Source organism: Nelumbo lutea, chromosome 1 (genome assembly GCF_056320005.1).
Source record: "Nelumbo lutea isolate HS-2025 chromosome 1, American lotus-T2T, whole genome shotgun sequence".
In the NCBI taxonomy this organism is placed as follows: domain Eukaryota; kingdom Viridiplantae; phylum Streptophyta; class Magnoliopsida; order Proteales; family Nelumbonaceae; genus Nelumbo; species Nelumbo lutea.
The window spans coordinates 149599896-149621099 of NC_142684.1; the positions used below are offsets into that span (position 1 = coordinate 149599896).

At 36.2% G+C, this 21204-nt stretch overlaps 1 protein-coding gene across 1 annotated transcript; it reads right to left on the bottom strand.

The window, feature by feature from the left end:
- Positions 1-1294: 1294 nt before the first annotated feature.
- Positions 1295-20431, bottom strand: EMB2795 (condensin complex subunit). Its single transcript, XM_088952672.1, has 13 exons — positions 19872-20431; positions 19656-19757; positions 19442-19562; positions 15029-15099; positions 14899-14959; positions 14614-14814; positions 14225-14508; positions 13928-14081; positions 13581-13837; positions 13195-13228; positions 12158-12297; positions 7342-7452; positions 1295-1704 (listed from the first exon to the last, which is right to left on the bottom strand). Exons 1-13 carry the CDS (start codon positions 20154-20156, stop codon positions 1492-1494), a joined length of 2034 nt encoding a protein of 677 aa, XP_088808798.1. The 5' UTR covers positions 20157-20431; the 3' UTR covers positions 1295-1491.
- Between the last annotated feature and the right edge of the window lie 773 nt (positions 20432-21204).

Below are 21204 nucleotides of genomic sequence, written 5' to 3' on the forward strand. Positions count from 1 at the left end.
CACTCTGTGAGAAACAGATCCAGACTCCTTAAAATATAGCATGTAAAAATCGAAAGGACAGCAAGGTCTATTCCTTTAGCTCGAGCAACCATGTAGTCACCCTTATGGTCATGTACAACTGAGGATTCGTTTGGTTTGCAGTCGGAATCAGAACCAGTATCAAAATCCTTCAAAATCAGAATCAGAATCAGAATGGTTTATTCTCATAGTCTATTTAGTTCAAACAGGAATGAGAATGAAAATTAAAATAAGCAGGAATGGGATTTCATTCCCAAGGGAGGGGCAAAGTATGGTCATTCCCTCAAATGAGGGAATGTCATTCCAGAAGGAATGGGAATGGAATTCTGATTCCGCCCAACCAAACAGTTGGAATCGGAATAACCCATTCCAATTCCAATTCCAATTCCAGACCCCTATTCCTACAAACCAAACAGAGCCTGAATTCATATAGGCGCCCCACAGCACATCCTAACCATGTATTAGGAACACCTTATGGCAACTGGTAAGAACCGGGAAATGTTCCCAATGCACATGGTTGCTATTCATAGCGATGGTTTCTAACTGCATGTGGAAGAGATTTGTTTTAGAGGTGCAACACTATTCATAGAATAACCAGGTTAATACATTATTCAACTGGACATGGAAATGCATAATGGCATTGCATTGATTCAAAGGCCTCTAATTTAAAAATACCAGCATCTCTTGCAAGTCAAATTTGGCAGTGTTTTCAAAACCAGATCGGATTAAACAGTCGGACTAGAAAAACCGGGAACCAATGATCAGATCCATTTCACCCTAAAACCATCTTTTGGCCAAAAAACGTTGATTTGGTAAATAAACTATCAACCCAGACATCAATTTTTGGCTGTTTGTTTTATTAATTTTTAATTCTTTTTTTTTTTTATCAAAGCAGGTCACCCATTCAGACAGGATGGTCATACATTACAGTCCAAAAATCCCTAATGTATAACCAAGTCCAATCGGGTGAGACCCAACTATTAATCGGGACAGCTTTAGATCTATGATTGATTAATAATGAGGACGGAATTAGCTGTCCCAAGATGAAAACAGATACGAAATGATCAATACTTCAAAGTTCAATCTGATATGTCAAGTTCTAGTGAGAATTTGTTCATGCTCAGGCAATGCACAATTGAACATTGAACATTAGACAAATGCAGAAAACTCAGGTATTAGGTGCAGAAGTACAAGAAAATCGCATGACGGCACATATCAAACACGTTTACACCTGGTTAGTGAGAAAGGATAGGAATCAAAGAATGTAACAAAAAACTTTGCACGTGAAGATATCAGATCATCATTATCATCAACCAAGCCTTCTCCCAACTATATGGGGTCGGCTACATTGAATCCTATCCCAACAGTCCGTTCTGTTTAATGCCACATGAAGATGTGAGATACTTCTCCAATCAACTGTAAACACGTACATGGACAAACACAAGTAGAAATGTGGCCATGGTGTTGATTAGATCACTTGACCAAACAATTCTCCACATAACAAGGAATATTTATTTGCAGATCATCCAGGCTTGGGCAATCACGGATACTCAACCCATGCTCATTAGCTAAATGCAAAAGGCATATGAAACACAAATGAGGAGAGATATCCCCAGGAGCTGCTGCTTGACAGTCATCAGGAAAGCTGGCCAACAATTGCTTGAAAGATACTGTAGTCTCTTTCCCCTTTGGATTAGAAGTATCAGGTGTTAACAAACTTATCATGATAATAGGAAAATCCGAATATCAATCAGCATAATTACAGTGTATGCCCCAACCAGGAAGAAGTAAAATAAAATAAATAGAGCAGAATAAAGTACTAAGCATATTTTTTTCAGGTCATACAGCACAATATGGTCTTAAATGAATTCAAAGAGAAAAGGATCATGATGTATATGAATGTAAACAAGACGATGAATCATAAATGAAACTCTAAAGATTCAGAGACCAAGGGATATGAATTGACAAATGAGATAACAGTAAATCCCATTCATCCAAATTGGCAGTCCTTAATTTTACACTCATTGTATTAAAGAAGAGAATTCAAGGCTGCTGTTCACCTAATAACTGGATAAACTTATCCATCTCTAAAAAATACACTTATAATGCCTGCAATTAAGGATAGAACTGCCACAAAACTTCAGTAACTTGCCTTCCTATAGAGGGAGGGTGACTGCACACCGGCCTGGCCCATCAGCAGAGGATTGGAGCACTTACAAGCCTTCCAACATATAGGATCATCCATGTGGAACCCCAAAAAATACTCTTTAAATGCAAAGATTGTATTAGTAATTCCCACGCACACCATATAACTGCAAAGATTGACTAAGTACCCAACCTCAGCAACATTCCATTGACGGAGCATGCAACAGGCATGCCCCAGGACCTCCCAATTAAGACAGACCAAATACATGAATAAACAAATAAAATTGCCTTGTCTTCAAGCAATGAAGAAGGCGAATAGCCAACTCCCCTTAACCAGGGGTAATGGCCACTTTGTGCAAAAAATGCCTAAGGTTAGGATCGTATCCAGTCTACCCCTCCCAAGACCCCAGATAAGATAGCTGGTAGCAGCATTAGCCTTTTGCATGTTGGGCAATCAAGAAACATTTCAAAAAAAAAAAAAAAAAAAGTGGCAGAAATGCAATTGTTAAGATAGATGAGCCAGAAAAGTAGAAAGGATTAAACAGAAATTAACTTATTTGAAAGAACCTATGAGTGGCTCCAATAGGTGAGGGAAAATAGACTACGATGGTTCAGGTATGTGCAAAGAAGACTCTACAATACAAGACTAAGACATATATTACAAGTTGAAGGGGCTAAGAAGAGCTAGGGGCAGGTCTAAAAGAACATGGGTTGAATTAGTGAGAAATGATGCAAGAGCCCACCAAGGTTCATATTGTGCGATTCAAAGGGGTGATACTCATGGTTAGATTTAGTTTCAGGTTTCAAGATTTGAACCAGAGATGCTTAGGAAGGGTGTTAATGATTGAAAATTGGTTTTCCTCCTAACTCTTAATATTTAGCATATCACGGTATCAGTGGTTTTTAAAACCGATACATATCGGTCGATATGCACCCATACATTGCAATTTTTTAAAACTTGGCACCTACAAATTAACAGTGGATATTTTATAATATATATATATATATATAACCTATACTCTATAAAGCAAATACTTGCCTTGGTTTGGTGCAGGTCATAAAAGTAAAATTGATTATTTAATATTAACTCATATCTTTATTCTTTAGGCTGCGTTTGGAAACAATGCATATGGAGTGTAAATCCCGGTTCAGGGTAAATTTGCTCTCTGGTTCACTTTTTCCGGTGTTTGGCAACATTACATTTATGCATTGACAAATGACAAACCAATGCATATTTACATTGATAATAAGATGTAAAAGTACATCAATAAAAAGAAGTAAATTTGCATTCAAGCGGGATTTTGATAAAAAAAAAAAGCTTATGCTTTATTCGCATCCATTACAACTAAAAAGTCTGTTTGGTAAGAAGGTAACTTTGTCAATGCAAAACTAACCCAACCTTGCAATTTATATGAACCGTTTTACACTCTAAGTATTTGCATCGTTTCCAAACGCAGCCTTACTTGTAGACATGCATAGTAGTGTTTTCAACCCACCATTGACCTGGACAGTCAATCCATTTGAACCATCACCCAGCCATGATTCCGGATCCAATTCTCTTAAAACCCAGTGATGGTCAAAAACCATCTGGCCTAGGCAGTTGAATTGTTGGCCCATTCAACCCAGTGACAGTCATGATTGTGGTGATCCTTTTTATTTTGGGTAGCTTTTCAAGATCTATGCTTCCTAAGGCACATTTTGGTGCCTTGCCCTGTTGTTTTCGCCAAAAGAAAACCTTTATGGCCCAAAATCCCAATTGTTAACATTTCTTACAAATAAAAAAATTAAAAATTGAAATAAAAAATATAATTTGCTGATATTCCATGTTTTGACCCATTTGGTCATTCAACCTGAACAGTCAAACCGATGATCCACAAAGCAGAGGCAAAAATAGTTTAGCCTCCAAGTCGGTTTTCAAAATATTGGTGCATAGCACGTGCCTTTACAGGCTTACAATAGTATGATTAAGGTTGTAGGCTTAGAAGCCCAGCCTAGCTTGGCCCATTATCAGGTCTAGCTGAGACCAAGTTCTTTCTTTATAGAAGACTGAAGCTGTTTATCTTTCCACATAAAGCCTACCATAGTTAAAAAGGGAACTCTGAAAAGCCAAGTTCACTTACTCAAGAGGTGCATTAGGGGTAGAAGGTAACCAAAAAACCTTAGAAGGTATGGAGGACTAAATGGGCCTGGGATGTCTAAGGCAACGAAAAAAAAAAAAAAAAAAAAACTAGGTCTCAATTTGCTTGCAGTGCAAATGAATGCATTGGTGTAAATGTATGGAAGTGCAGCTGTGCAGATAGGCGGAGTGTGAATTTTGGTTTACCTTTGCCTCAGATCTGACTGTCTTATTTGTTTGTGAGAAGTAAAATAATGTCTCCACCTTATATGAAAGAGAATGGAGATAGGAGAGTTATTTGTTTGAAAGTGACGTAAGAAGCAAGGTGATGTGGGACCCACTTTATATGAGAGAAACTTGATGCAGGAGGGAAGGGCAAATTTTACATTAGTTTTTGGGAAGCAAAGTTTGCACTGCCAGTGAGTGCAAAGAAGACAAGAGGTAGAAATTTTGTGTCAGGTATGAGTGCAAACCATAGCTAACAAAGAAATAGATGCAAAACCTGAACCGAGCACAAGATTTGTATCTGGTTCAGATTTGAACCACAAACAAACACAGTCTAAGGAAATCCAAGACAGGCCATGTTCTCCACTCATAAGAAAAGAGGACGCCACAAGCCTCCTCATTACAAGAGAGATGGTAAATCTTAAAGGTAGTATTCAGTCAGACTCCCATCACCCACCAAAGGTCAGACCACAATTTAATATGATCAACATCACCTTAACTTATATCTTATTTAAGGGAAAGAAATAGATGACCCTCCCCAAGAATGTGCTGTAACTTTAAATCTAAGAAGTTGATTGCAAACAAAAGGTGGAACAGTGTTTTAGTATGTTAGAACCCAAAACAACAATGGCTTCAAAACACAAGTCATGATTGTTATGTAGTTTATTCACACCGACTATCATATAGGATACTTATCCACACCCAACTTGGACTCTATACCACCAACAAGAAATTTGAAGTTTCAAAATTTTAACAAAGAAAAGGAAAAGGAAATCCAGACATGAAAACTTCTGCTTCCTACATGAGAAGGGTTAATGTGGCAAAAATGTTTCGTGGGCCAACACCCAGCCTTCGAACTTGTCTAACAAACCCATCACTGAAGCTGATGTTTGCTTTCTTATGCTGGACTGGTTATTTGTTCACCAAACTATGAAAATGTGGACGGAGCATCTTTCTAGTTCTGATATTTAGTTATGTTGGATCGATTTCCTGATGATGTTTGAGAAGTTTTCAATATTCATTGTAATCAAAACTAATAGAAGGTTGTGTGTGTGTTTCCAAGGTGATGGTTCATCACCCCTTCTTGTGCTTCCTCATTTCCGATGATATTTTCATTTTTACAATAAAAAATGCTCCAAGACAAAGGAAGATGTGGATAAGATATGGCTTTACTGAAAAAGGACCAATACAAATTTTTCAGCGAGTATAGGAAAATTAGATTTTGAAAAAGGAAAATACCAAATCAAGGTAACTTAGAAGACACTGAAGGCCTATTAGGTATCCTGGGTGAATGCGCTAAGGCTATATTTAGTTTGAGGGAAGATTTTGGTGGAATGGAAAAGGAGGGATGGGATGAGAAAAGGAAAATGGGTTGAAATTTTTCACATTCCATTGCTTGGTTGCAAAAGAGAAAATAGTAAGAAAATTAGCCCCAATAACAATTATTAATTCATTAATCAAGTAATTAATAATAGCTTATATTTTATACTTATTATTTTATTATTATTAATTACTTAACTATTTAATTTTTTGTTAAATATTAAATAGTTATTAACTAATTAATAATATTTTTATTATCAATACTTTATTTTACTATACTTATTAAGTAATTAATAAATTTAATAGTTTACTATTAATTAATAAATGTTTTCATTAATTATTTATTTAACTTATTTTATTAATGAATCTAGTTAAATTGTTTTATTAAATTTGATTAAATAATGAATAATTTATTAATGGATCATGGGTCTAATATTAACTCTTCAGAAATTCTATAAGGAAGGTGCTTTTTCATGTTAAATAAGTCTCCCCCCACCTTTCCCACTTGTTACTTGTTTCTCATTAAAATGCTGAGATGTGAGATCCCACTTCCCAAGAATTGAGAACTATGATCCCCACCTTTTTCCCATCCCATCCATGACATCCCAAACCAAACATAGGAAGGGAAGAATATTCAAAAATATTCATTTTTTCCCTTCCCATCCCACAAAACAAACAGAGCCTAAGAGATCAGAAAGTTCAACAAGGGCATGGATTCAGATGGCAGGAAAGGATATAGAGGCATGCTTTAAAATATATAGCCCTTGGTGGAATAAAATTGCAAAACTAAATTGATGTAGATGTTCCAACTTCCAAGTACATGGGAAAAGGTTCTATAGATGAGGATGACGATTAACAATAAGAAGAAAAGGCTATAGAAATCATAATTAGGTCCATCAATTGAATCTAGAATATAAATGGTATTATTCAGATTATTTTAAGGTGTTAAAAAAAAACATGAGCATAGCCATCACTAGCGAAAGTAGGAAGTCAAATTCAACTTAAATAAAAAAGAAAACAAACATTTCAGATCAGTCTCACAAATGTTCTTAATGGTTCAGTTCAGTTAGTACATTTACTTCACTCATTTGATTCTCAGTATTCCTTTTTTATGAATTCAATTCTCAGATATACTAATAATTACAATAAAATGATATTTCACCCATTAAACATTTCATCAGGAATTCAGGATTACTAATAATGTAAGCAACACCCAGGTCAAACAAGAGTAAAAACTTACCTTTTCAGGCATATTGGTAGATTCCTGTATATGTCAACTTAAATAAAAAAGAAAACAAACATTTCAGATCAGTCTCACAAATGTTCTTAATGGTTCAGTTCAGTTAGTACATTTACTTCACTCATTTGATTCTCAGTATTCCTTTTTTATGAATTCAATTCTCAGATATACTAATAATTACAATAAAATGATATTTCACCCATTAAACATTTCATCAGGAATTCAGGATTACTAATAATGTAAGCAACACCCAGGTCAAACAAGAGTAAAAACTTACCTTTTCAGGCATATTGGTAGATTCCTGTATATGATCCCAAAGTGTTTCTTTTAACACATGAACATCAACCTGTTTAGAGGTTTTGTCATACTGAACCTCAATTTTGTTTACCTGGATTTATCAAGACAGGAACAAGCATTAGTCCCAAAAAGAAAAGAAATTTTGTTTTGGATAATAAGATAAAAATGAATTTATCGTCCTCCTGTATAGAGTCAAAGATCAAGGTATAAAGATAAGACAAGTGATATGAAAAAAAAAAAGATAATGTACATATTATATTATTATTATTATTAATACCGTGGAAAATTGTGCAAAAGAACTATTAACAGGATAGAATATGTTTCTAGCAGACAAGCACCCCTTGTAGACCATATAGCAATGTTGTCAGACTTATACCAGACAGAAAACAGATGCTCACTTGTCATTTAAACAGGATTCAGAAAGGTCACTGGGTCATTGGTTCAACCATCCACTCTGGTCTGAATCTGGCAACCCTGGCTTTTAGCTATAAAAATATTATTTTTGTTCTTTTTTCTCTCAAAATATATTTTGGTGCATGGTATTCCTTAGGTAGTTTCTAAACCAACTGATGCAGGTTGAGAAATGACAAGAGTTTACTTTAGGTTTTGTGAGAGATACAAAGGAAGGAGGCCTGCAGCAATACTTTCGTTTCTCAGTTTGTTATCTGTTGGTTATGGTATTTGAATACTCAGGAAGAGTATGGTGAAGTATTAGTTACTTCGGAAGAGTAAATGTAGCATAGTCCTTGACAAGGACCAGCACTGTAGACCTAGTTTTCCCTTCCCTTAAAATCCACTGAATTGAACACTGATGGATGTAGCATCTGAACTCTGAAGTTTAGGTAGTGAGGCATTGGTGGAGCTTCCAGGAACCATCAAGGAGAAAACTTGATGGTTTGCTCAGGTTAGATAGGAATTTGACACACCATCAGGTCTGAACTCCTCTCCAAGGGTTTTAATTCGAGATTCTCTGAACTGTAACAATCTAGAAGCCAAATGAGACCAGAGGTACTTGTCGGTTGGATTAGGAATGATACCACACCTGAAGGCTATGGAAGTTACCACATTACATCTAGGAAGCTAGATCTTTGGCCAAAATCCCCATGATACAGAGTGTCTTTGATGCAGTAGAGCTGGAACAAACTAACACAAGATAGAAAGAGAGAGGAAGAGAGAGTAGAAAGGGTAGAGAAAGAGAAAAGAGAGAAATCCCAAGGAATCACTCCAAGGGGTCCTAGAATCACTCTAGGGTTTGTAGGAATCGCTCCATACAGCAAGAGAGCTCTTAAGAAATCTTCATTCATTCATTCCTCAAAAGAGAATACATCTATTTATAGAGTGACTTGTGTGGCCCGGAACACAGTTCACCATAATTACAAAAAGTGCCACTCTTTGTCTTGTGCATCAAGAAACACAATAACTTTCTATCTACTAATGCAAATAAACTGAAAATTGAAAGATAAGCCCTACTAAACTAGATGAACAAGGTTTTTTTTTTTGGAAAAAGGTAAAGTAATTTATTCAGAGAGAATGAAGATTACAACAAGGCCCAGACCACTAGGTCTACCTGGGCCCAAAACAGATTACAAGTGCATCCATGATTTAGTGCAAAATAAGTGAGATACATTCTGATTTTTAAACTCTTCATTCACCGACACCCAGGAACAAATCTTCCCCACCGCTTTCTGCACTACCTCTTCTGGGCTTTTAGATTGATTACAGAAGATTTTGTTGTTTCTTTCAGTCCAAATGGACCAAAGAACAGCATACAGAATGGTATTCCAAACAAGATTACCTTTCTTGCTAAGACCCTCCAATCTCCAACCCATTAGCAGCTCCTTCACAGACTTAGGCGTAGACCAATAAACCTCCAATTTCTTGAAAAAATGTTCCCAAATTGAAGAGGAAATCGAACAGTGTATACACAAATGCTCTGTAGATTCTGCAAAATTTCCACATAAAACACAGGAGGGATCAAGAATCTGAACACCCCTTCTCTCCAGATTAATCCTAGTTAAACATTTATCCAGAGCCATTGTCCAAACCAGGAAGTTAACCTTGGAGGGGCAGGTAGGATTCCAAATCTGCCTAGCAGGGATGTTTTTTTTTATTTTTAATAGTTATAGTTTTTTCCTAGCAGGGAAGTTCTCCTGACCTGAACTGCACATCTTAAGAAAAAGGAATTTAACTGAGAAGCTACCATCTGCATTCCACTTCCAAGACCATTCATCTTCCACACACAAATCAATTCTCTGATTTTGAATCAGCCCCAACAGATCCACATACTCATCCACTTCCCAATCCAACAAGTTCCCCTTGCAGAGAGGAGTCCAAGTGAAAGAATCCCCAGAGATGCAAATGTTATCAGCAACTAAAGAATCTTGATTCACTGCAATTTGGAACAGACGAGGAAAGACTTCAGCTAAGGGACCCTCCACACACCAGGGGTCCTTCCAAAACTTGATTCTATCCCCTTTACCAACTTTAAAACTGATCCCATTCATAAAAAGAGTGTTGTACTTAGAGATGCCTGCCCAAAGAGAGCTACCCCCAAATGGAAGGGGATCAAGAGTTCTCCAATCACCCCATACCACTCCATACTTTGCCGCAATAAGACTCATCCACCATGCTTTCCTCTCAGAAGCAAATCTCCATATCCATTTACTGAGAAGAGCATAATTAAATTCTTTCAATTTCCTGTTTCCCAGACCACCCACATCCTTAGGAATGCACACTTGCTCCCAATTGACAATGTGAATTTTCTTCTCATCTTCCCAACCCCTCCATAAGTTCCTTTGGAGCTGTTCCAACCTCTTTGCTATTTTGTTTGGGATTGGAAAGAGAGAGAAAATATGTTGGGAGGTTGGAAAGGATACTCTTAATCAATGTAATGCTACCACCAAAAGATAAATGTTTTGCCTTCCAAGAGGCCAACTTCTTCTCCATTCTCTCAATGATTGGGCACCAAATTGAGGAAGAAAATTTGGCCCCAAGAGGCAGCCCCGAATACTTTACCAGGAGGAACTCAATATGACAAGCCATCATTTGTGCACAATCATCCAAATTTGATACTTGGCCCAGTGGGATGATCTTACTTTTACTCAGGTTGACTTTGAGACCCAATACCACTTCAAACCAACTCAGAATTCCAAGCACTGTGTCCAATTGATGCAGAGAGGCATCCACAAAACAAAGAATATCATCTGCAAACTGAAGGATATTAACTTTCTCCTTTCCTGGGGAGATAGCAAATCCATTCCATAAGCCTAGTGTGCCTTCCTAAGGATACAGACAAGACTAGTTAAAATGGCAAAAATACCCATGCTGTCCAAATATACAAAGATACAGAAAATTTAAGAAATTTCCAAATTTGATTCTTCAGCTCCTGCATTAGTCTTTTAGTGGGGAACAGGGGATGGTAGCATGTTGGTGCTATCCCCCACTTTCTTATTCCCTTGGCTTTTCCTCTCTAATTTTACAGCCATACCACCCTTTCTTCTTTCCTCTTTATATTTCAATAAAATCTCTTATCAGTTAACAATCAGAAAAAGGAAAATTCTTTATAGGACTAGTTGTGTTGTGCTCAAAGAAATCATATGTCCTTGTTTCTTAGTGTTTTAAACTTGCAATACAACATCTTTTGAGCATTGCAACCTCCTCATTTCACTCAACAAATAGGAAATTTTTGTAATAGAGAATTAATTTTTGAATAATAAAGAAATATTCAGTTTTTTATCAGATAAAAGATATTTATTTTGAAGCTCCCTTTTGTATTATATTCTTAGTTATATATCTTTTTATTAGTTTTTATAGACATTATTGAGGATTTTGAGTGTTTTGAGGAAGAGTAATAAGGTGGAAAGGGTAGCATTTTCATGAGGATGAAAGTGATTACAGATGACAAGACTTATCCTGAAGAAGGAATTAAGTTGGGTGTTAGATGTAATTTTGGAAGGTGGTTAATATTGGTCTGTTCTTGTTGGGGATTGGCAAGGAGCTTAATTGTTGGCGTGCCAGTTTAAACATAGGGATTTTTCTTTTGTTAGATTTGAAGGGGGAGGTACACCATGTAGGGGAGAAAGGAATGTATTGTTCTTTCCATTTTCTATTTGGTCATGTCTTGTCACCTGGCTTTGTATGATTGTATCTTCACATTCAGGACCCATTTGAGAGGGCTAAAGCATTGGTTGAGCTACTTTGACTGAACTGCTTTGGAGAAGCCACTAAAAGAAGCTTCAGCAGAAAGCCATGTTTTTGGCTTTCCGACAGTAATTTTGAACTCCCCAGGGTTTTCACCAAACATGGCTTCTGGGCTGTCCGGGTGGGGCCCACCTCACAGAGCCAGAAGCTGCTTCATGAAAGCCTTCCCAAACAGGCACTCATGGACATAACCCCCAACATATCACTTTCTATTAACCCCTTGCTTTACTAGTGCATCAGCAAGGCTATTGACTATTGACTAATCCATGGACCCATGTCAATAATATCTCCCTTGTTGTGTCCCTGTAATGCAGAGAACCACTTTTGTTGTTTCTGAACCAGCTCACCAATACCTTTGAATCTCCTTGATTATATATAATTCTCAGGCCAGCAAGATATATTTCTTCCTTCAACCATTTCTCTGTCTTAAACTACCCTATGCTTAAAATAGAACAATAATCTTAGCAAACCCAAGTGGCAGATCCCCTTCACCAAAAGCATAAGCCAAAGGAAACAAAAACAATTAAAAATAAATGCAAGAAAACCTATTAACTGAACATGGGAATTATACAAAGTTAATATATCTGCAAACAAACCTGGCGGGGCTGAGAAACAAGTGAGTTGGAGTCTTCCACATCACTATGAACATTCCCATCATCAAAACTACCATTGAACACACTATCATTTTCCCATTCTTGAGATGGCTCAAAACCATGGCCTTGCTGCCTTGATTCATCTGATGGAGTAAATAATCATGATAATCACAATTTAATATTTATCTTATACATCTTGTGAGGTTGTAGATAAGGAATCATAAAGACAGCCATTGAGAAATGAGAAGAAAATGGGGAAAAAAGACTGTGTTGTAATTGGGGATTTGAAAAGGCATTGGCATTTTAAATTCTACAAAATAAAAAGAAACTAACTTCAGAAAAATACCCTACCATTTGACCTTGTTATAAATGTCTTAGAAATGTCAAGGATAATCAGTTTTCAGTACGATCTTGGTGCAAAAAATATCAACAAAATAGTATTATCAAAACAAAAATAGAACCATGACATCATAAAACTTGGGTTGGAAATTAACATCCAAAAACACTATTTATCCCCTCATTTATTACATATCAAATTATACTGAAATACCGATTAATGAACTATGATTTTTTCAAGTATACACAAGCAGAATTTTTCATTAATAGATTGGAGGAGATTTGTTGAAGTAAAAAACAAGAAAGTACAATCCCTGCCTCATTAAAAAAAAAAAAAAAGATACGATGAAAAGCCACATACAAAAACAACAAATAGAAAATGAAACCATTTATACATGAAGGGCAGAAGCCCTAATAGAATCCATTTTTCATTAATGAGAAAGACCTTGTATGATAAGAACAAATGGAAAAGAAGGTTGTCAAAAGTTTCAATAAAAAATAAGGTTAAAAAACTACGATTCATATCCTGAATTAGCATAGCAACTCCATGAATGATAATCTAGGAATATTGACCAAAAAAATGATAATCTAGGAAGATGTTATTTTATATACTAGATAGATCCACAGAATTCTAGATTGCAGGTTTTAAATCTTACAATCCTAAGAAAATACTCAAAGGACCACCACTGTGAAAAGCCACATACCAGAGGATTTCCTTCCTCTCCTCCTTGCGAAACACTAAAAGAAAACAGACAGTTTGTCACTGAATGCAACAGCAAAGATATTAAGGGGTCGTTTGATAACAGCTGAAGATACTGAACTGAAAAGCTTATTAATTTGTCTTTTAGTGAATAAGATTTTGAGATGTAGGCTACTTAATGACTGAAACTGAAGTGGTAGACCACTATTTTCTTGAAAATTTTATTGTTTAATTATTTTAACTAAAAGACAAAACAATAAGTCTTTCATCAGCAACTCCAGCTGTTATCAAATGGCCCCAACAAGTATTTAAAAAAAAAAAGCAAGGGCTTAGGAGCCGCTTTGATGGTAGGTCCTAGAACCTTACTGTTCTTTTGATGATCAAGCTTACCAAAACATTAGGAAGAAGAAACAATTTGACAAGATTCTCCGGCTGATAATGGCAATCTTCTGGAAGTGTGGTATTACAAGGCACTCTATTTGCAGGTAGCAGTAAAGACTTTGGATTTCTTGGAGCTACAAAGATATCTGGCATTTCTTTCTCCAATGATTTTGTGAAATTGATATCAACTTCTACCTGCTTCTTGCTTCTGGTTTTCTTACTTGTTAAGGGAGATCCACCTTCAGAAACAGGAGCATTCTCTAGATCTGTAAAATCAATCCCAAAATATATAAACCATGTATCGTCATACTAAAACTATACATGAACATGATAAAGCAAGTTCTCCCAGTCCCTACCCTTGGCTTTCCTATATTTCCAATGGTCAGGACCAGCCCAAGCATTTTGTATTGAAGTAAACCCTAAGCCTGGAAATAGAAAACCGGCAACCTTTTCAAATCTGTCATCTGAATCAGTCAAGTCAGATTCCTGAACTATGTATGGATCATTCTCCTGCAAAAGTAAACCAAAAACTTCTGTAAGCAATCCCCTAGATAATTTTTATTTTATTTTAATAAACAACAGATTAACAGAAAATTTGCAAATAAAGTTATAGAACTCAAATGAATGCATGTGTAGCATTAGGTGACTACCACCTGTTGACTTGGAAAAATAGGATCTGTGTAAGTAGAACTCTCATCAATCGCAGTTGATTGATCATCATGATCGAAGCTCCAGGCTGTACAGTTCTCAAATGTATCATCTTCAAACTCATCTTGGTTATCGCTAATTACTTCAGCATGCTCAACATTTTTCTGGCCAGTAGAAAACAAATTTGATGGCCTTCTATTGCACTCATCAAACTGATTGATAATATCTCTGAGTGTTGGTGAAATATCATTTTTTGTAGGCATTTTAGTTACCATCTCCTCAATACATTCTGTAATGAAATCAAAGAAAATTACCAGAACAAGAAAAAAAATTAATTTGCTATTAAAAGATGTGAATAGAATGATGAATCGTGCTACTAATAAATACAACACACCTCTGGCAAAAGAAAGATCAATAACATCTGATTTATCACATTGAGCTTCACATGACATACACTTCCCAGGTGCTTCCTGTGAATCAAAAATTACTCGACAGCCACCATATACTCCAAGGTTGTTCAGTAAGAGACCCCTTGCTCCGCCTTCATCAAACTGTGCAGATGTTTGATGATATAGAGGATCCACTGAAAATGCAACTGAAAAAGAAAAACAAGAAAATAATTATAATGCCAATAACTCAATCACTTAATGATAAAAAGCAGTTTAGGAAGTACAATTACCATCAAATTTCTTCACATTAAGACTATCAAAAGATGACTCCAAAGTTGATAAAGGTGACACCTGCATATATTTAACGCTGTGAGCTGACCATCCCTATTATCACATTTAAAAGAAGATAAAATTAACAACCTTCCTCTCTAAGTCTTTCTTTGAGCAGCCCTCTTCTTGTCCATTGATGCTGTCACCCTCCACAACAGTTTCTGTCATGATAAACCATAACATAAAAACACTAGCAAACATGAGCAGGATATGAACCGAAATGCAATATGGTCATACGATTTAAGAGATATCTTTCTTCTTATCGTTTGATTTAAGAGACACCCTTAAAGAATATGTATTTATTCTGTAAAAGAACTTTCAAGGGAAAAAAAGAAAGAAAGAAAAAGGCAAACTCAAGTCAAGAGCTTGCAATTTGGCTAGAAATTTCTTACTTGCAGCACAATGATGAAAAATGGGCAGTACTAGAAATTACCTGTTTGAGATAAGTAGTATTTTTTTCATGGGTTTAAACTTCAGGTCCTACTCAACACAGCCAAGGGGCCAAGGTAGTAGCTAGTTGTTTTACCTCCTTAGCCCCTAGGAGTAGTTGCATCCAGTAGTAGGTGCATAAGTTACCATTGGTTGGCAGGAATTATGGTTCTTAAAAAATAAAAAATAATTAAAAAACTAAAGACAGTGATACAACCACAGGCATCTTTGTATGTTAATAAAGACTATAAATTTGTAAAAGGATACGATTCAAATTGAGCAAATCAGTCATTCAGACTTTGCTGAGAATTTCTAGGATTATTAGAGATTCAAACATGTAATGTGATTCAGTTTAGTCTGATCTGAATTTTGATGTATGTTTGCTTTGGTTTGCAGAGTGTTATCTAGACACCTTGTGCCTATCTTTTTTAATAAATTCTTTTTATTTACTCTTCAAAAAAATAATAAACATTAATATCATAAATGAAAGCATTGTTTAGTATTTCAAAATACTGAAAGAAGAATAGACTTAGGTGGCATTTGGTAAATCTGAAGTCTGAAGTATGAAAAGCAAAAAAAAAAAAAGAAAAACCTCTGGAAAAGCTCGGAAAGCACTCAGTGGAAATTTTTCTTTCTGCTTTTGCAGACATCTGAATGTGGTGGAGTTGTTCGGTAATCTGAATGTTATAAGGTCTGAAAGTTTTGCATTTTACAAATTTATCCCTCAAGTTATTATTTAAATAATAGTAAATGAAAATGATTAAAATATTATGATATTATAGAAAATATTATAAAATAATAAAAAGATAAACCATTAAAAATAAAAATAATAAAATAAATAATATTAAAATATTAATATTATAAAAATAATAAAAACAAAAGATTAAAAAATTAAACAATAAAAATAATAGAAAATTTTAAAAGCAATAAAAAGTATTAATAAAAATTAAACAATAACGTAAAACAAAGAGCAACCAGCTACACACACAAACTAATGATTAAAGCCACATTACTCCACACATAAAATACTAAAAAACGATTCAAGCTTATATTATTAAACTGATATGATTAGAATATAACAATTATTGTAATCAAACAATTAAAGCATTATAAAATAATTAGAATTACAAAAATTAGGTGGTCTTAGTGATAACTACAAGATTGTGACAAGGTTGCAATGGGGACATATTACTGAGTGTGAACACAAAATGGTAATGTATAGCAGGGGTGAAAGATTGTAATGTGTCTAGATTCAAACCAATCTGGAAAGGAGAGAAGGTTCACAAGACGGTGATGAAGCCAAATTTGGTGATGTGATAATCACTGGTGAAGCAAGTGTGAGCTGGGGTTTCTTCCTCTGCAACACAAGTCACAAGGGTGATGGATTCCTGGTTCGATTCAACAATGTTCGTGAGTTCCAGCTGCTGCTAACCATCGGAGGATGATCATTGCCATGATGGATGCTCTTCCCTAGAGCTACAATGATTATTTTTTCAAGGGTCCAGCTGCTGCTAATGACGGTTTGTCCTTAGTACCTGTTTTGTTCAGGTCGTCTTTGTTTTCTTGGCTAGATGGTCATTGTCGTGATAGAAGCTTTTCCCTAGAGTTGCAGTGGCTATTGGTCCAATGCTCGCTTGAGGGGTAGAAAGATGAGGAAAGAGTGTGGGGAGAGAAGAGGAAGAAAGATAGTAGAGAGAGAGAGAGAGAAGAAAGAGGGATGAAAATGTGAACTGGTGGTGGCGATGAATCTGGTTCACTGATTCAGTGAAGACAGTGGAAAGAGAAACAGAAAGGAGAAAGGGAGAGAGGGGTAGAGAGAGAGAAGAGGGAAGAAGAAGATGATTAATAGGGATGAAATGGGTTTTTCAAAAATTATAAATGGGTATTTTGGGGAACAAAATGTCGTCTGCTACCTCTGAGCGCATTCGGAGGTAGCAGACCCGCTGAATCATTCTGAGGAATTTTCATAATGTAGAGGATGAGTTCGGAGATGCTACCAAATGACCCTGAAGCACCAAAAAGCACAAATTTCGGTGTTTGGAGGTTGATTCAGTGCTATCAAACACCATCTTAGTTGATCAACTAGAGACTGTTTGGTTCTAAATGCCAGGTAATCCAACTAGCTGTAAGCATCCCAATGCATAGTCAATGCCTTTACCATGCAGATTACATTCTCCACCCACAAATGAAAGATAAGAATGAATTATTGCATGATTTGAATGTCTAAATCCACTCCTACAAGCAAGAACCCACAATCCAGTTTTTATAGTCCAACCATATTATTGGACCTCATCATGTCAGAATCTGTTTCAATACTAAATGAGTTATTATGTATTTAAAACACATCATTGAAAATTTGAAACATATTGAAAGGAACATCCAGGTTGTATACTTCTTTCCACTCGATGTTCTGGAGCATGTATAATAATCACAAAAAAAAACACTATCTTGCTGATCCGACTACAAAAGGACCTCATATCTGAATGGATTTTGTTCTTGAAAACTGTGAGTCAAGCTTGTAAAGTTAAGCAAGTTTGCATCTTGATCCAAAAATAATGTAGTAAATTATCCAGTCTCTTGTAAGAGGAATCAATTTGCTAATTCTGCCTTCTCATCTTGCCACATCATTCAATTCAGCAAAATACTCTGAGAAATCATATTGATAAGTTTATTCCTCAAAATCTCAAAGCTGAGGGAGATAGTTTTCTGGAATCATGGTTCAAAATGTCCACATATTTCCACAACACATTGGGAAATGACTGTGGAGACTACCAATAAAGAATGAAAAGATATGGCATAAAGTTGTATCAAGTATTCATGGGCTTATGGATAATGATTGGGATGCTGGATTATCAAACAGAGCTATTCTTGCCTACTCTTGGTGTAAGACGGTGCTGGGGCTGTGGTTTATGGACTTCTGAAAGGTGCCAATGGAAAGATTAGGCAAAAAGACAAAGTTGGACTAGCAGAATGAGACAAAAAGTAATGGGATCTGATTCTGCTTATCCCGAGAGTGGTCTTAGGTGCCCTATATATAGGGAGAGGCTACCAATGCAGTTCCTGCATGTCCAAAGGTAGTTCTAGAATATTCCTTCAATGGAAAGTTCTCTAGTTAGTTATGCCAGCTTAGCACAAGTGGTTATGGACAATAATGTGAGAGGATCTGATACTAACCTGTGCAGTTTTTCCGATCTCTCACTTGATCCTGTCGTGTGTCACCGTCTTGCACTTCGCTACTCTTACTAAAGCCATTGTACTATCATGTGTTAAGTAACGGGATTTGCAAGTTAGGCCTGCTTCTGAATCACAGATGGCTGCACTTCACAAGTCCCAGGGTATTTGTGTGCTGGTTTCACATGCCAAAGGCATGGATTCACAGGGTACTCCAATGAGTCAATGACTCAATTGCATTGGGCATGTCCATCCCTTACATGAAAGCCACCCATAGTATCCTACCTGTATTTCTCAACAACATCAGGTATGATCTCTCCTCTGGAAATAAAATTAGATTTTGGGAAGATCTTTGGATTGGAGAGCTACCCTTAAAGGACCTGTTTCCCTCTCTCTTTTCTGCCTCTTCCCTTAAAGGTAAGCCTATTTCCTACTTCCTAGTTCGTTGTGCCTTCCTCCTTTCCTAGTTTTGATTCGAACTCAGGGCTCAGAAGGAACCTTAGCGATTCTGAAATTACTCCTGTTTCTAGTTTCTTGTATATCCTGGAAGGGGTGTTCCTTGATCTAAAAAGGTGGATGATCGTATTTGGGGTTGTTTTTTTTCTGACAGCATTTTCTAGAAACAAGAAAAAAATATTAACCACTTAGACTAGACATATTCCCATATTTTTGTCCCCAGTTGGCATCTTGGCTCTATTCTCGACACCTAATAATAAAAAAATAATAATTACATGAGCCATTTTCTTCAAGGCACGTATTCCTCTACCAATTGTTAATCACGAAATCACTTGCCGTAAAAGAGGAAAATATCTATAAAATTAAAATCAATGTAACTTCAAATATAACCAATAGTGGATAATAATCCAACAAATTGAACTTTAGTGAGTAAACAAAAGAACTTACCTTGTTGTTCATCCTCACGACCAGCTCTATTTATTCCCCCGAGAACCTTATATGCCTCGGAATGTACAGAGTCCACCCTCAATGAGTATATCTTCACTCCAGCTTCCAAAGTGCAGCTTGCCTTTGAAGGAATAATAGTAAAACAATAATTAGTAGAATAAGAAAAAGGTATTCTTTATTTAATCGATGAATTGCAGCAGCAAATATTTCAAACCTTTTGAAAATTGGTCTCCACATCATCTTCTGCTTCCACTTTAATAATCTCGCTGAGGTGATCTATAAGGCTGAGCTCCCATGTGTTCTTCTGGTTGATTTTCTGAACCACAGAAATAAAAAATAACACTATAATAACAGAAATTGTTACTTGCATAATAGAAAGAAAATTACGAATTGTATGAAAAAAAAAAAAGAAACAAAGAAAATTACGAACATTTTCACTTGCAAGCTTAATGCAGTTCTGGAACAACTCCAAAATCTGCTCTTTACCAAGGCAAAGATCCGAAGACTGAGGGGGAGGAGCAGCAGAGGCAACAGCAGCGGCAATGGACTTGCGGCGAATAGCGGCTGCCCTGGCCGCTCGAGCCTGGGCACGTTCCAGCTGATCATCGTTGGAACCCAAGAAGAACGGACTAGTCGGAGATTGGAGACGAGATGCCATGGGTGCTCTGTGCCTCAGCGCGGTGGGTGGATTAGGGCTCATTATTGCCTCCGCCATTGTTTCTGGTCCTGACTGAAACGGAAATTAGGGCTTCCGGAGCTTTACAAATCTTCTCTGTGTCCGTGGTTTCTCTGGAGGTAAAAATGATTGCGAGAAAAAGAGGGAGGAAGAGGTTTCTCTGTGTTTCTGGTTTAGGCGATCAGATCGTCGGTGTCCATGGACATGGGGTTCTCTTTTTCTGCTCCAACAACGAAAAAACGAATTTGTTTTCCCTCCTCTTGGCTTTTGTTTGAATCCAGGGGAAAAGATCTGGTGCATCGCTTCAGTTTCATAAAACAGTATTATAAAACAGTATTATAAAACACGAATAGACCTGTTCATGGGCCGGGCCGGGCCGGGCTTTCACTCTGGATTAACAGAATTTTCTAAGGCCTGAACCTGAGCCCGGTCCGACCATCGGGCCTATAACTTAGGCCTGAGCCCGGCCTTTATAAAAAGCCCAAAGCCCAGGCCTGGGCCCGAACCCAAAATTTAGTCCATACTGTTAGCGGCTGAATATAGAAAGAGAGATTATAAAGAAAATAATAAAAAATGTATATATTAAATTATAAATATATATTTTAATAAATATTATATTATTTATATATTTTATATAATATATAAAAAATATATTATATATTTTATAAAATATATAATGCTGAATCAGGCCGTATCGGACTTTATATATATATATATATATATATATATATTGGAGTTGACGCTTTCCTCCAACACCATGCATATGATAGATTGCAAAATAAGATGCATTGTTTTAGTTAATTTTGCCAAACCAATATATGGTGCATGTAAAGTCAATATGGACCAAGTTAGTTCTAAGGCAAAACTTGGAATCTACCCTGTAAGGTCGGCTTCATGTTTTTGGGACCATAAAGTCCATAACCTACTTTATCAAGATTGGTTATAGCCTTAGAAATTTCAAGGTCAATTTTAGGGTTTAACCATGCATAGAACCGATTATTTATGATAACAACAACAATAATAATAATATGTGGGCTTTTTTATTTTTTTTCCTTTTAAATCATTATTAACCTTGGATAGAAATTTG

Excerpts from the sequence above, each read along its gene's own strand:
- EMB2795 (XM_088952672.1), bottom strand. The coding sequence starts at position 20,156 with ATGGCGGAGGCAATAATGAGCCCTAATCCACCCACCGCGCTGAGGCAC. Across the intron at positions 14,815-14,898 it reads TAATGTGAAGAAATTTGATG|TTGCATTTTCAGTGGATCCT; the intron begins GTAATTGTACTT and ends TTTCTTTTTCAG. Across the intron at positions 14,509-14,613 it reads TGATCTTTCTTTTGCCAGAG|AATGTATTGAGGAGATGGTA; the intron begins GTGTGTTGTATT and ends ATTTCATTACAG.